Here is a 16,317-nt window from a genome sequence, read left to right on the forward strand (position 1 = left end):
CCATCTTTTTTTCCAGGCAGTGGAGGTGTAGATACACTTACCTGTTGTTTGTCTGAGCCATTCTAACTTCATTACTTTCATCCACTTTGGATGCTTCCACACAAATATTTCTTTGTCCCACTAGTCAAATGATTTTTTTTTTTGCAGCCATTCCATTTTTTCCCCTCCTTAGCTGATTTTTAATGGGGGAAAAAAGAAGCAGTGTCAGGGAAACATGAGAGTTACAAAAAGAAAATTAGACTGACTGTATTGTTGCAAAATGAAACCATACGTTCATTGAAATGTCTATAAAAGCATTCACGCCATAAAAGCCGAATCCCTGAATGCTAAATTATTTTCATAAAACAATAAGAGTTGGAAGGAGAGGTTTGAACCCTTTGTTCAGTGAAGGAACATTTCTGAGAGATGGCTATATGTCTCAGTCTAAATGCATCCAGCAATGGGGGAGCTTCCTTCCCTTATTTCTATTTTGCGTAACCCATAATAGATTTGGTATTTATTATGTGCTACCAATCATTAATGAAAATTTATATTTAAACAGGAATTGAAAACTGCTTGTTGACAAAATTAATTGAATATTTTCATTGGTATTACTACCATTTATTATTCAACTAAATTCATATGTTGCCCGATTCCCAGTGACTCTGGGAGGTTTACAGATAGTTAAAAACATTAAAAACAGAAAAAAAAAGTTGCAAAACAAAGACAACAACTGAGATAACAACTTCAGATGGGATACAATGAAAATATAAAAAAGCAACTTCAATCATTTGCCAAAGGCCTGAGCAAAGAGATCAAATCAGCAAATACTGTTTCACTACATTCTTATTTTATAAGATTGTATGTAAAGAATGTCACATTCTTTATGTAAATTTATTTTTTGGTGTTTTGTGAAAAGTGTGTGTGTGTGTAATCTCATAAGGTATTTTTATTGCACCAAATAGGATGCATAGAAAACTCCGTATAAAACATTTCAGATGAAGTTCTTATTTACGTACACTTCTTTCTTCTTGGGCACTTTTAAGCAAATCCCATGGAACAATTTCAGATTGTAAAACCTAGGTATAGATGACAGTTATGTTTACAAACTCAACAAACTATTCCTCCTATTTTTCCTAGAAAGCGATTCTTCTTTAGCTTATTTATTTTGTACGTGAAGTTTATACAAGGAAGAGAACATAAATCCTCTCCCTAGAGACAGAGTTGTATTAAGTTTCTTATATTCCATCAATTGAAGTGACACATGTATCATGAAAATGAATATTGCATCAATTTGCAGCATCAGTTATAATTCTCCAATACCTTCTTAATGGAGGCCGTGAGTGATAGTACATGGAATCGGTACGCTCGTTGTGCTATCATCAAGATAGTTTCCTCTCGTGTAGAATACTAAATCACTTTTCTTATCTGCCTTGTGCAAAATGGAAGTTGTGCTGACAAACTTAATGCATATTGTAAATGAGGATTCTCCTGATAGCTTCATAGGGATAGTGCTGATTTGAATCTGTATGTTGTCTTACCGATATTATTTTTGAATCTGATTGGATATGAAAGCACTTTCAGTCTTTATTTCATATAACAAATGTTCCGTGATAACCTTCGTATTTAAATCCGCTAAAACTGAATAACCAGTTTTGGGGCCAACTTCCCCAATACATTCCAAACTCATAGCTGGGGAATGGACATTTAAGACCGGTTTAATTCAGTGCTAATTTGTATCATAGAAAGCTTTTAGTATACATATCCTTGTGAACTAGAAAAATAATTTTATCTTTGTCAGATAGTTTTCTTCCAGTTCATTATTTACAGCTCTGAACTTATTTTATTGATCATAAATACAATCATTTCTACCGTGTCATTTTAATGGATATCTGTTTGTAAAGTGAAATTTGGTATCTCTACAGAATGTAATTACTGAATGGTGACCATGTATCAGAAGGGCAAAATATAATTTTTCGTAAATAAAATATCAATCAACTTGTTTTAATATGAACAGCTACTTTGCCTGGAATGTGGGAGAGAACAGTAACAATAGGAAGCGCTGGAAAAACATACAGTGTAACTGGCTGGAAGGTAATGGATTTAGTTAGAAATTGCTTCCATGAACAGTCATATATTTAGGTAGTGTTGAATTAGAACATTGAGACTAGTGAATGTAGACCAATATTTGCAAATTATATACGCTCAAAGACATTTTAAAAAATTAAAGGCTGAAAAGAACTGAATTTAAGAGATTTTTATTATCAACCTTAAATTGTAATATATGTCCAGCTGTATATTTCATATGGTAGTTCTAATTTGAATTTAAAGATGGGTACTACTGAATGAAGAACTAAATCTAATTCTAGAACATGCTTCTGAATTTTGATCTTCACAGTTCTATTGAAAATATACTGGTAAGATTTGGGACATTACCACTATAGTGAAATATATCACGAAAGGTTGCATTCAGAAATAAAAATTGAGGAAACCCCATATATAAATCCCATATGTATACAAATAAATTTTAAGATCTCTGTTAAATCTCAAATAGGCATGACCATAGGGGAATTTTAATATGTCAACGTATGGAAATTTATAGAGACATAAATGATGTATGTATATGTATTTTTAAATATCATTATATATGCCACTTGTTTACAAAATAGATGTTTAATTCTAGAAAGTGTAGCTTGGTGTGTGTTTTTTTTAAAGTATCTTTTTAAATAAAGGGTTTACTGCTCTCTGAATCTCTGATTCTATTGTCTTCCATTACCCAATAATAACTTCGTAAAAGATTTAGGGAGAAAACTTTTCATCCACTGAAAGAAAATTCTTCTTCTCTAAGTATATCAGTTGCCTATCAGTGACTGATGGGGATTCTGTGGGAAAATAAATGTTTTTTGTATATTATAAGTTCTGTGAATTTATCTGCAAAGCAGGCACAATGTATATATCATGACATAGATGAAAGGAGCGTACGCCTGAGTGCTTCCTAGAATTTGTTGTTTTGTAAATGTAAGTAAACAGTCAACAAATAATGCATATTTTATCTTTCATTTCAGATTGGTTGGTCTATCGGTCCCTCACATCTGATAAAACATTTGCAGGTTGTTCAACAAAATACCATTTATACATGCCCAACTCCATTACAAGTAAGTACAAAAGCATACAAAGGAAATGATGTTTTTGTAAAACATTTTGCACATTTGGGAGGTCAGAAATATGGAAAGTATGGATTTAAAACTGATAAGGAAGAAATATATGGATGCAAATTGTAAGTGTGTTATCTGATTCCCCCCCCCAATATAAATGATGTTGTGTTTCTAGACATATTTGAATATCTTTTTAACATTTATGTCATATTGTGTTTCATTAATCTATGTGAAATATTAATGTATATTGCAAGTCAATATAAGATACATCATACGCTAAATAATAACAGTAGGTGGGTTCTTTAAGGAATAGACGCAGTGTGAATCAGCATTGGAATAACCATTTCTTGGTTATCTGAGAAAATAAAAATCTGTTCCATTTCGGTTTTCATTTGTTGAGAAATGAATACTGTAGTGGAAAAGAGATTTTTGCTGATGTGAAACTTATCCAGTAGTTTTATAGCCAATTATATCAAGTAATTTTATAGACAATTCTAATTTGGCAAAGCATCACCTATAAACAATCTTTATATTAGAGTGTAGTGTTCTGTATATTTGTGGTTAGATTTAAGCTTTATAAGTATTTGGGACACTTGTTCCTTTTCCAAGGAAGAAGAGAGGAATGTGAATAGATGACTAGATTTTATTCATAATTAAAAATTACGAAATGGTATTGTAGATCCCTTAATAATTTTATATTATCCTAAAACCATAATCCTGGTTAAACAATTTGGAATAATATTATTGACAAAAGTTGAACACAACTACATACTGAATTAATTAAAATAATGAGGCTGAAGGTTGAAAGAAAAAAAATATCTTCAAATAAATGTAGCCCAACGATAGAATAAGGTCCCGACATGTTTCTTGTGAATGGAACATCTATTTTGGTGAGCACTCTTAGCGAAAAACAATTACAATTTTGAGATTTAAAGATAGCATTGTTATCATTAAACTTAGATCTCATAGGCGTCTTTGGTTTATGTTGATTATTTCAACTTTTTCTTAATGGGTTTGGCTTTACAGGAGGCTGTAGCCCAAAGCTTTTTGTTAGATTTCAAACGCATGGATGATCCAGAGTGCTATTTCTACTCCTTGCCTAGAGAGCTGGAAATTAAACGAAACCGAATGGCTCAGATGTTTCTGGAAGTTGGACTGAAGCCTGTTATTCCCGAGGGAGGATATTTTATGATTGTTGATGTGTCCACACTAGGTTAGTGACATTCTTAATTTATGGCTGGGAGAAGGTTGTTTTCACCAAAATTGAAGCTGTATCAGAAAGGTAATAGGAGAAAGAAATCTGTACAGGTGATTACAATTGAGCCCAAAATGTCTGTTGCTAAGCTAGGCAGTTAAGTGAGTTTTGTTCCATTTGCCACAGTTGTTAAAGGCTGCAGTTGTTAAGTGAATCATGTGGTTATTAAGCGAATCTGGGTTTCCCCATTGACTTTGCTTGCTGGAAGCTGGCTGGGAAGGTTACAGATAGTGACCGGGGAACAATGCATTTGTCATAAATGCATGCCAGTTGCCAAGTGTTTGAGATTGATCACATGACTGTTCTGACCCCCCTCGTCCCACACCAACACACTCTGAGCCAAAGATAAGTTACGGCATTTAATTAACAGACAGACAGGTCCTTGGCAGCAAACCGGCACAGACAAGCTTGGGCAGCAATCCAGCACAGATAAGCCGTGGCAGCAATCCAGTCTGCCAAGCTCACAATAATGTTCTCCAACATTAGTTCCTGTGTTGACTTCTACAAAAAGGGCGTGTGCAGAAGCAGTCCTTTTATAGTCTGGAGAGGAGCCTAATGACCACCAGCTGAGTGCAATTACCTCCTGTAACTGCGCAACTGTTCCTGACGCCTATTAGCTCTTCAGTGCCGGGCATCGAGGAACAACTCACTGCTGGCATCCAGATCACTCTCCCCTGTCTCCTCCCCACTGGTCCAAGGCTCAGGCACCTCCTGATGGCCAACCAGCCTCTCTGCGCCCTGCTCGGAGTCGGAACCCTGTCCAGGGTCCTCCACATCCTCCAGAGCCGACTCATAGGACCCCTCGCTGTCGGAGTCTGGCGGCAGCTCCAACGGCACCTGCTGGGCCACAACACTTTTCCATCACGACAATAACTTCCAGCATAACTGGCAGGAGTCACTAAAAAAGGCAGTCACTAAATGAGGACTATTTGTAAACTATCCTTGATTCCAGCGCATTGATACAACAATTCATTGCCTTTATTCTTCTAATTTCTCACTTTTCTCTTCTACCAAGTTTAATCTAACCACAATTTTCTCCTTCCCCTCCCCCCCTTCATCTTGACCCATTCATTGTCACAACACATGACCATCGGGATGCTGTGACAGTCATTAAGTGTGAAAAATGGTCAGAAGTCACTTTTTAGGGCTGTTCTAACTTTGAATGGTCACTAAACAAATTGTTGTAAGTTGAGGACTACCTGTAGTGAAGGCTACATGAGTTCTTGATTCAGAGGTTTGGCACCGTAAATGAAAAAAAAATATTCAGGTTGACGGCTTCAAGACATTTAGTGTCTTGCAGATGTATACCATGATGCTCGTAAGTACCAGGCCATTAATTTGTATGGTGGGTCCTCAAAATATTTCTATATACCAGTCTGCATAAAAGGAAAACATTAGTAATACTGCAGGGGTGTCAAACTCGATTTCATTGAGGTCTGCATCAGGATTGTGTTTGATTTCAGGGGGCCAGGGTGGGCATGGCCAAGATGGGTGTGGCTAGCTCAAAATCACTCGTGCCGGGGGCCCCTATGGTGGCCCCAGCGCTCTGCCAGCGAAAACGGGCTTCCAAAAATGGGCTTCCTGTGACAGTTGCCATCCTGCGACGTCTTCCTACAACCCTCTGCCAGCAAAAAGCGCTGTTTTTGCTGGCAGAAGCACCGCGGGCTGGTCCTTTGCTGTTTTCAGGGTGGTCCTATGGGGCCAGATCTAAACACCCCGCAGCTTGAGTTTGACACTCCTGGTATACTGCTTCAGAGGATATATAGGGAAAGGAACACAACAAAACCGTTCCCACATTATTTTCCCCAGCTTAGATTGATTTTGTGTATCTGCAAAAATGTGGAGTTGTCTTAATTGATGTTTCTGTACTGGAAAATAGTGTTATTTATTTATTTTTTAAAGGTATAGATCTGTCTGACATGGAAAAAGATAAATCTTATGATTATAAATTTGTGAAATGGATGATTAAATCTAAGGTAGGTTCTGGTTTCTTTTTCCTTCATATTTCATATCTAACTATAATATTTTAAATAAAATTGAAACAGGTAATCCCGATATAGAGATGCAGAGTGAAAAGTTATAGGTCCATAAACGTGCAGAACTTTTTATCTCCAATTCTGAATCTTGGCGTTTAACATAGAAAAGCTCTTCCTTAGTAGCATAAGCAAAAATGGAAATAAAATGCAACATCCAAAAACTTCATTTAAATAGTTGCCACATAAAAAATCCTTTTTAATGTCCTGTAAGCTTGTAATTAATTCTATTTAATTTTTTCAGAAACTGTCAGCTATTCCTCTGAGTCCATTTTGTGGCCCAGAAACCAAAGGTCAATTTGAAAAATATATTCGCTTTTGCTTCATCAAGGTAAATTCTACAGTCTATTGATCTTACATAATTTCCTCCCCTCCTCCTAATTTAACCATGAGATTTTAAAATACTGCTACTATTATTTCCACATCAAATTTACCTTGTGTTTTTTCTAAGTCAAAAAATGATGCTTGGAAACAAAATGCTGTTTTGATGTGAAAGTACTCATTTGAATATGGAAGACTTTTCAGGAATAGACTGTTGAATGTGGTCATTATCTTACTAGTAAATTTCTATTTTTCATGACTCCATTTGAGAATGTGCATATTGCTGCTGATTCCTTGAGTAATAGCTGGATCATTGGCAACCATTTATTTATCACGAATAAACTGAATTACTGGTTTGTTATAAAGATGACATTATTAATACTATTATTAATACTATTAATTATTAATATTATTATATTATTAATATTATTAATAATAATATTAATACTATAACCAAATCACTCCCCTCCCCCTGCTCTTTAATATCTTACATCATGAATGAGTTGATTTTAACCTTTATGGCATTCTTTCTTGGCAGAAAGACAGCACATTAGATGCGGCAGAAATGATTCTGAAGAATTGGAAGAAACAATGACTTAGAAATAAATCATCCAAAAGGGGAAAAAACCCAACCCAACAAATTATTTTTTTAAGATTGCAGTATGCTGCCATCTGCTGGATATTTAGCATTAATAATTGAAAAAAAATATTGATATTGTTATCCTCCAAATCAATAGCTTTTAAAAAAAAAATCAGTAGACTTCTAATTTTTAATATTCTTCAGTAAAATATCTAAATATTATTCTAAAGCAGTGTTTTCGAACTTGGCAACTGTAAGACAACTTTTAGGACTTCAACTCCCTGACTGGGGAATTCTGGAAGTCCACATGTTTTAAAGTTGCCAACTTTGAGAAACACTTGGATTTTAAGTTACTGTGTTCCATTATACTGGCTGGCAAAAGCTATTCTGGTTTTATTGCATGGCGGATAGTTTCTTTTTGTCTTTCTTCATTCCAAAATGTCAGCATAAACTGGTATTTGGCAATAGAGAATACAGTAAACATTATCTCTGCCTCTTTGTACAAATGCTGAGAAATTTTGTTATGAACACCTGGACAGGATTCCCAGCAAATAGAAGAAGAGACGGCAAAATGGCAAAATATTCATATCTCCAAGTGCCATGCTAACTTTGCTATAGAGCACTCTTTTTTAAACATCTTGTATTGCCGTAAACTAGTTTTTAATCTCTTTTTGTGTTTGAGCAAAGAGTACAGCATATTTTCATGTATTATTTGTTGTATATTTATTCATACATGAAATAGGAATAAATTAGGTTGGCACTAGCATTTGTAAAATAAAGTTCTGTTCAGTGTTTCCCCTAAACAAGTAAAACTGCACCTATACAGTTTAATAGTAAATTGCCAGCCATTCATTTTTAGCTTCTTTCCCAATACCATGACAGAATTCTACAAGTTGAACCTTCAAAATATTAGGAAATATTAATTTTTCCAGATTGTAAAAGCCAGGATTACTGGAGGTTCTGACATTTATAATGGAGAATTCTGGAGGTCATCAGGATAGAAATCAAAGTACATAATTGTTACATAACAATACATAAATGTACATAATTGTTACATAAACAGTTAATAAATAAAATACCATATTTTTCTGAGTATGAGGCACCTTTTTCCACCAAAAAAGGGTGAAAATCTGGGTGCATCTTATACATTAAATACAGTATTTTTGGCCTCCTGAAACCCCACCCCCTTAAAAAAAATGGGCGTGCATAGGCTTTGGGAGGCCTGCAAAGTGCTCCTTGGGGCTGGCGAGGGCAAAAACAAATGAAAAACGGGCTGTTTTTCCCACATTTCCCCCCCCCAGCCCCCAGGAGCACTCTGCAAGCTCTCAAAGCCTATGCATGCCCAGTGTTTTTGCAAAAAATGGACCCCTTTTTTGGCCTGTTTTTGTCCCCAGGAGCACCCTACAAGCCTCCCAAAGCCTATGCATACCCTTTTTTGGGGGGAAAGCTGTTTTTTTTCTGGTTTTGGCCCCCCCCCCAGCCCCCAGGAGCACTTTGCAGGCCTCTCAAACTCTCTGCATGCCCCGTTTTTCACAAAAAACGAGGTATGCAGAGGGTTTGGGAGGTCTGCAGAATGCAAAAACTTTTAAAAAAAATTTACCTCTTCAAAATCTTGGTGTGTCTTATACTCCGGTGCGTCTTATAGTCTGAAAAATACGGTATGTATGCAGATATAATTCTAATACATAAATCTAATAATGTGATAGAAAGAATGTAAAAGAAATATAATGAATTGTTTTAGAAAAAAGAAGCCAGTTTACTTTAGAATCTGAGTTTTTCATCTCCCCATCTTGTGTAAATTAGGTAAGTCCTTGTTTAAGATCTTGTTTAAGTTCATGAAATGAGATGTGTCATCTGTCATAACTGGCTGTTTCCAATGATTAACATTTTGTGTTCTAATATTCTTGGAGAACCTGTTAAGAATTGTCAACTAATTTTATGAAATGGAAAATTGATTTACTTAAGAAATCACTAAAACTGCTTAGTCATAAATCTTACCTGATTGTTTTCATTGATTTTATAAACGTGCAAAAACATAAGAAATCTAAGAAAGAAGTATAACAGATAAGAGTGGATTTCTTAATGTTCTTGTTTAACTAAAGATGAAAAATAACATGACTAAGGAAAAAATTGGGAACATATGGTAAAGTAGTTTCGTAATATTACTATTGTTCTTACATTTGTATTTTGCTTTTTAAAATGTAAACAAACATGCCTAGTACTTCTGCCTATTTCTCTGCAACAACAACGTTGTGAGGTAAGATTGGGCTGAGAATGACGAACCCAAAATCACCCAGCCGGCTTTCATGTCTAAAGTGGGATTAGAACTCATAGTCTCCTGACTTGTAGGCCAGCATCTTTCACAATCGCACCAAACTGGCTGTGTATCATACACAGCATTGTTATCTAGCTCAGTTTGATTGCTAAGGCTTAGCAATTTCCCACATGACAGGATGATTCCCTTGTTAGCCTTCAAGAGGATATGGAAAGCAGATTGTACAGCAGGAACCCCAGCAAAAGTATTTACCAATGCCAGCACAGAAGCATATAGACCCATGATGGCGAACCTGTGGCACACATGCCACAGGTGGCACGCATAGCCCTCTCTGCGGGCATGCCAGCCGTCGCCCCAGCCCAGCTCCACTGCACGTACGTGCGCACCTCCCGCTGGCCAGCTGGGCTTCGGGTCTCTGCCACGCATGCGTGGGGGACCAGGTGCATGCATGGGCCACATGTACGGGGGGTGGAGCGTATGCACGCTCGCATTGCATTTTGGGGCTCACGCAGTGCCCCCACGCCCCATTTTTAGCCCAGAAGGCCTGCACCAACCTGGAAGCAGCGCATGGGGGGTGGGGGTGGGGGTGTTGTCGCACATGCATTGCATTATTGGTACGGGCATGTGGGTGTGCTGTTGCATGTGCACATGCGCGCTTTCAGCACCCAACGACAAAAAAGTTAGTCATCACTGATATAGACTAAGCATGTGGGGAACCATGTGCCACTTTCCAGAGAATTGAATGAGGGGAGGTGTAATCCCCATTATAGGAAGCATCTCTCATTGTACAAGAATCCTCCCTCCTCTGGCTTGATTGTCCTGTTCCTTCTGAGCAACTAGTTGTTGCCTAATTTAGACAGCACATCTGTTCTTCTGTACTTGGAAGTTATTTCCCATGTGCTCTTCTTACAAAATGCACAGGACTGCAGACCTTTCAGAAGCCGCATATGCATATGTACACAGAAATTAGTTAAATGAAGCTTACTTTCAATGCATTAACCTGCACCGTATCATTACAACTGTGTGTTGTGGCCCGTCGGCTGCCAGCAGAGTTAGCAGCAGTCAGATGAGGTTGAGGGGGAGCCTGGGTGGGCTTTTGAGCCTTTGGAAGGCTCTGATGAGGAAGCAAGATCAGAGGCAAATGCAGAGCCGGGGCCTTCTGCACTCCCCCAGGTGGAGAGGCAACTGTCTTTGGGGCCTGAGCTGAATGGGGGAGGGACAGATGGGTCCCATCCAAGATGCACATCTGCGTAGAGAGGGAAGGAGAGGAGAGCAACGGAAAGCAATAAGCCGGCTCTCAGGAAAAAAAAGACATAAATGCCGGGCCCTTCCTGGCTGGGAAATAAATAGTAGGGGTTTGGGAGTGGGTGATTATTGCAGGCAACTGTTCGTTTTCCAGCATACATCAATCACATCGGATTCCTTTACCAGAACCAAGTTTGTTGGGATTAATTGCTCTGTATTTGAAGTGCCAATGGAATCTCCCTGCTGGGAAATAACGGAGTGAATTTGCCTCGGCTGATTTGAACAGAGACTATTCCTGTCCTGTTTTTAGAAGGGGAAAAGACTTTCATTTGTGACTCGTTAATTTTGGTTTTGTTTGTCCAACATAAACAGACTATTGCTACCCCGACTTAAATAAAAAAGGGGTTGTGTTACTCATGAGTAAGCAGTTTCTCATTGCTTGTGAAGGCTGGGTCAGAACACTATGCATTTATTCTGTCTTGCGTCTAAGGCAAGGGCTGTCAAAACTCACAGCCCCGCCGGATGCATCATGCGCTGGCCACGTCCAGTTTAGCAAAGGGAAAAAAAGTCACAATATGTCACGTGATGCCGCCGTGAAGCCATGAGTTTGACACCCCTGGTCTAAGGTCAGTTGTATATGTTCCTAGCTAATTCTATCACCAAAATGGCAAAATAAATAAATAAAATAAATCACAAGGGCAACAAGATAAATCTTGCATGTGTTCCTATGTGTGTGAGAGTCTGTTTGGTCTAATGCTTAAGGCATTAGTCTAGAAAGCGTGAGACTGTGAGTTCAAATCTGATCTTAGCCATGAAAGCCAGCTGGGTGACTTTGGGCCAGTCACTTTCTCTCAGTTCAACTGTCTTCAAATAGGAGGAGGGAAGTAACGTTGAATGTGTTTGTTGCTATCTTGAGTTTTTTGTAAAAATAATAAAAGGCAGGAAATAAATATGTATTCTCAGAATTAATGTTATCCTGCATATCTTTGGGTAGCATGCCCTATCAATGGATGCATTTTCACTAACAGTGAATAGGTGTGACTTTCATTGCGCCTGGTGAACTTTGACCTAAGTTTTACAGAATGGGAGCAAATGTGGTTTTTTTTAAACTCCAGAATAGCCATCCCATTATACTACCAATGGATACATAAATAGGTTTCTGTAAGAGTGGCAAGGAGAATAAAATTCAGTATTGACTTCAGTTTCACCCATGGAAGGTATAATGGAATAGCATGGTGTTTACATGTCAAATAAAATCTTGTCTATGGATGGTACCCATGCTCAAATCCCAAATATTATTTCTGTGAGTTCTAGTCCTGTCCCAGGGACCCTAGAACCCACAAACCATCTGGGTTGCTTTGGGATAGTCATTCTCTCTAAGCTCTAGGAAGGAGGAAAACCACTTTTGAAATCATGCTAAGAAAACTGCAGGCTTGTCCGGGCAATTGTCAGGAGTCAAAAACTCTCATCATAGACACTATGCACACATACGTACATACATACAGACCAGAGGTGGGTTCCTACCAGTTTGCACCTATTCGGTAGAACTGGTTCGTCAAATCTACCGAACTGGTTAGAACAGGTTCCACCAGTGGACCCGGAAAGCAGGCCACACCTACAGAAGAGGTTCCCAAAATTTTTGAAACCCACCACTGGTCCTTGGATATGATTATTCTACACTATCATGCTCATAACACTCAGTGCCTCTGTGAAAGGTAAGGATGACTACTGCATTTGTGGTGCAATCAGAACATTGCGTGTGTTGAAATTGTTTTAACGCAAACCAAAGATGCCTTTTAAAAAACAAGTTTACATCCTATTCTTATGCATGCCTGTGCTGTGTGTGAGGTAATTTAAGGTGGTTCTGACAAGTGTCGACATCTTCATATCCGGTCACATGGGCGGCAAGCCACTCCCATCCGGTCACATGGGCAGCAAGCCACTCCCACAAAGGAGGCCACACCCACAGAGTAGGTTTGAACAATTTTTGAAACCCACCGATACAGACACAGTATATTCTATAAGGAACTTTATGTTAGTGGATAAATTAAGCTGGAGTCTCTCCCCCCACCTCCCATCTTCCAATTCGCTTTTGCTCTTTTATTGCTTGGGTTTAATAAACAGCACTCAAACGCTGTAGTCCCATTACTCTATGCAATGCACAAGAAAATACCACCAGTATTACCCATAGATAGAATGAGTTGGAAGGGACCTTGGAAGTCGTCTAGTCCAGCCCCCTGCTCAAGCAGGAGAATCTATAGCAATGATGGCGAAAAGGTAACACGCGGGTACGTGCTTGTCGGAGGTCACAACCCGGAAGAGGAAGTGCCCAGGGGGCATGCGCATGCCGGAAAATGAACTTCCAGTTTCTGGTGTGCGAATGCACCCCGGCCATCTAGACTTCCGGTTACTGGCGTGTGTGCACGCGCAATGATCAGCTGGCTGGCGCACAGGCTCCTGCCGGAAAAGGGAGACCAGCTCTTCCAGTTTCTGGCACTGCCGTATGCACGAAGGCCAGGTGATTGTTGCCACATGCGTGCCAGAAGAGGAACAGGCAATGCCACACATGCCAGGCGACATGGCTCCGTGTGCCACTTCGGTTCACCATCATGGACCTATACCATTTCAGATAGGTGACTGTCCAGGGTGTCCAGCCTCTTCTTAAAAACCTCCAGTGATGGAGCACCCAGATTTCTGGAGGCAAGCTGTTCCACTGGTTAATTGTCCTCACTGTTAGGAAGTCTCTCCTTAATTCCAGATTGCATCTCTCTTTCATTAGTTAGCAATAGCAATAGCAGTTAGACATATACCGCTTCATAGGGCTTTCAGCCCTCTCTAAGCGGTTTACAGAGTCAGCATATTGCCCCCAACAACAATCCGGGTCCTCATTTTACCCACCTCGGAAGGATGGAAGGCTGAGTCAACCCTGAGCCGGTGAGATTTGAACAGCCGAACTGCAGTCAGCTGAAGTAGCCTGCAGTGCTGCATTTAACCACTGCACCAACCATTGTTTCTTGTCCTGCCCTCTGGTGCCTTAACCCTCTTTTCTTTGGGGCAGCCCCTCAAACACTGGAATACTGCTATCATGTCACCTCTAATTCTTTTTTTTTTGGAGTAGCCAAACCCAAACCCTGCAGCCGTTCTTCATAGGGTTTAGTCTCCAGGCCTTTGATCATCATAGCTATTCTTCTCTGAACCTTTTCCAAAGCCTCAACATCTTTTTATTTGTACAGTGACCAAAATTGGTTGCAGTAAAAGTTACAACTATGCAACAGGAGTATAAAACATCTTTGCTGGAATTTAAATCCCGCCGGCCTAAACCAACCACACTTTCTTGCAAATACGCTTCCCTCCTTTTTTAAAAACAGAACTGGGGGGGGGGATGGCACCGCCTCTCCTCTTCCCTCCTCCCGCGGAAGAAGCCAAGAAAGCGCGGGCGTTTGCTTTTTTGACCCACGCGGCTTTCCGTCGACGAGGCCTCGGCGAGTTCCCGCCCACCGGAGCTTCGGGCTTAAAAGGAAACCCGTCACTCTGCCTGCTGGAGTCGATGAGGAGGAAGCAAGATGGCGTCCACCAGCCGGTCAGTCGGGGAAGGTGCCTCCGGTGGGGAGGCTCTGTGTAGTTCGGGAGCCTTGACATCGGGTTTTAAAGGGAGGGCGGTGGCGGGCGGGCGGGTGAAAGGTGTCCGGGGGGACCGGGAGGAGCCGTGGCTGCCGCTGGAGCTCCTCTTAGACTCGGCCTCCCTTGACTTGCTGAGGAGCATCTTCCCTTTATGGCTTTCCGAGCCAGTTCTCGCCCCGTCTTTCCTCGCCTTCTGCTCCCTCCCCGGCTTTTCCTCTTGCCTTTTTTTTAGCTCTTTGAGACCCCCCCCAAAAAAGCCTTAATAGGCTCCCCGTTTTCCAAGCCTCTCTCGTCGTCCCCCCTTCTTCTCGCCGCCTCTCTACCGCCCTTGCTGAGGCGCTCCCTCGCATTAAGCAGCCCCGTCGCTGGGACCGAATCGGCCGACGGAGCAAAAAGGCATATCTTTCTTTTTTTTAAAAAAAAGCCCTTATTAAAAGAAAAGTCGCCGCCATTCCTCTCCTATCGCCTTCCTTCCATTTTGCGGCGTAGCGCTCCGCTCATACTCATGCCATGAGGTGTTGTACCTTATGATTCTTGACGAATGTATTTTATTCTCCTCATGTGCCTTAAGAGCATAGGCACCAAAGGCAAATTCCTTGTGGTGTCCAGTCACACTTGGGCAATAAAGAATTATATTCTCTAGTCTATTCTCAGACGGTAAATGGGATCCCGCCTGACTTCCCGTGAATAAAGTGAATGTTTGTGGTGGGGGAATGTGGCGAGGAATAACGTGTGAAGGGGATGTTCACTGTAGTTCATCCAGGTGTTTGACATTTTGAGGTGACCCAATTGTTCAACTCAAAGCGGGGGGGGGGAGTCCTTTCTCTCGCAAAGAGTTATTATTTATACATTGTCAAACTCAATCCAGTTTTTCCTTGGTAAACTGCCCCCCCCCCCCACTCAGAAGCCGACTTGTACCAAGTTATTAAGTAGGGGAGCTGGTTTTGCCAGTGCCTCGTTTGGTTGTGTGAACCCAAGTCTGGTTTAGAGAAAAGTGCCTCCTTTCTCAGGTGTTCGTGACCTTTTGGGAACACCAAAATTAGAAGTTTGAGAAACCTCTTAATTGGCATTTCTTAAAGTGTGATTATATTATTCCTGGGGGTCCCATTAGGAGCCACCAAAATCAAAATTCTTTCTCAGCCTGTGTAGAAAAATAACACAATATTAAAATACCATCAGAACAATTGTTAGTGGCAAATGAATGAATCACATTTAATTTTTAATATACTAAAAATAAATGTGATTCATATAAGCAAAGGGCAAAGGCTCTTTGGTGATCCTCCATGCTTTTTAAAAATGGAAAGGGGTCCTGAGAGAAAAAAATGTTTTAAGAAATGCAGCCCTGAATTATATGAACAAGTTTCTCTGACAGTTCTAAAAATTAATGCCGGAAGAAATTCATCTCTAAAACAACAGGAGGCTTATTTTAAACATCTGCAGATATAATTTTCATTGCCATTTGTAATGTTGCTTTTAGATGCAGAAAAAAAATGTCATGGTATAATTTGCCAGTGCATCATAGGAATATTTGACTTTGGGTTATTAGTTTTGAATCTTAGCCAGCTTTATGTTTTTAACTGTCTGATTGGTTTAGTTTTCAAGCTAAGAATAATTGATAGATAAATAAAAGCTAGTTTGTTCTAGTCCCATCTTCTAGTCCTGTTTTAGCCACAAAAACTGGCTGTATGACTTTGGGCCAATCACTTTCCCTTAGCCCAGTCCACCTCACAAGCTTGCTTTTGTGGGGAAAATAGAAGGAGGAAGGAGTATTGTGTGTATTTACTGCTTTGACTTATTTATAAAAATAGGAAAGGTGGGATAAAATAAAATTTTATTTTCATTTTTTTAAAAAA

General features: G+C 39.8%; 2 protein-coding genes across 3 annotated transcripts in view; both read left to right on the forward strand.

Annotated features, from left to right (window-relative positions):
• Positions 1-7,477, forward strand: part of KYAT3 (kynurenine aminotransferase 3) — a 29,967-nt gene extending 22,490 nt beyond the window's left edge. For both annotated transcript variants that reach the window (XM_032218326.1, XM_032218327.1), the window contains 6 exons: positions 1,997-2,073; positions 3,045-3,134; positions 4,161-4,347; positions 6,292-6,365; positions 6,667-6,753; positions 7,282-7,477. In XM_032218326.1, the coding sequence (XP_032074217.1) occupies positions 1,997-2,073; positions 3,045-3,134; positions 4,161-4,347; positions 6,292-6,365; positions 6,667-6,753; positions 7,282-7,338 (572 nt within the window). In that variant the 3' untranslated portion in view covers positions 7,339-7,477. The remainder of the gene's footprint in view (positions 1-1,996; positions 2,074-3,044; positions 3,135-4,160; positions 4,348-6,291; positions 6,366-6,666; positions 6,754-7,281) is intronic.
• Positions 7,478-14,315: 6,838 nt separating this feature from the next.
• GTF2B (general transcription factor IIB) overlaps positions 14,316-16,317 on the forward strand; it is a 28,684-nt gene continuing 26,682 nt past the window's right edge. The window contains exon 1 of the mRNA XM_032218386.1: positions 14,316-14,423. Within this exon, the coding sequence (XP_032074277.1) occupies positions 14,407-14,423 (17 nt within the window). The 5' untranslated portion in view covers positions 14,316-14,406. The remainder of the gene's footprint in view (positions 14,424-16,317) is intronic.

This window comes from Thamnophis elegans, chromosome 5, assembly GCF_009769535.1.
Source record: "Thamnophis elegans isolate rThaEle1 chromosome 5, rThaEle1.pri, whole genome shotgun sequence".
Taxonomy (NCBI): domain Eukaryota; kingdom Metazoa; phylum Chordata; class Lepidosauria; order Squamata; family Colubridae; genus Thamnophis; species Thamnophis elegans.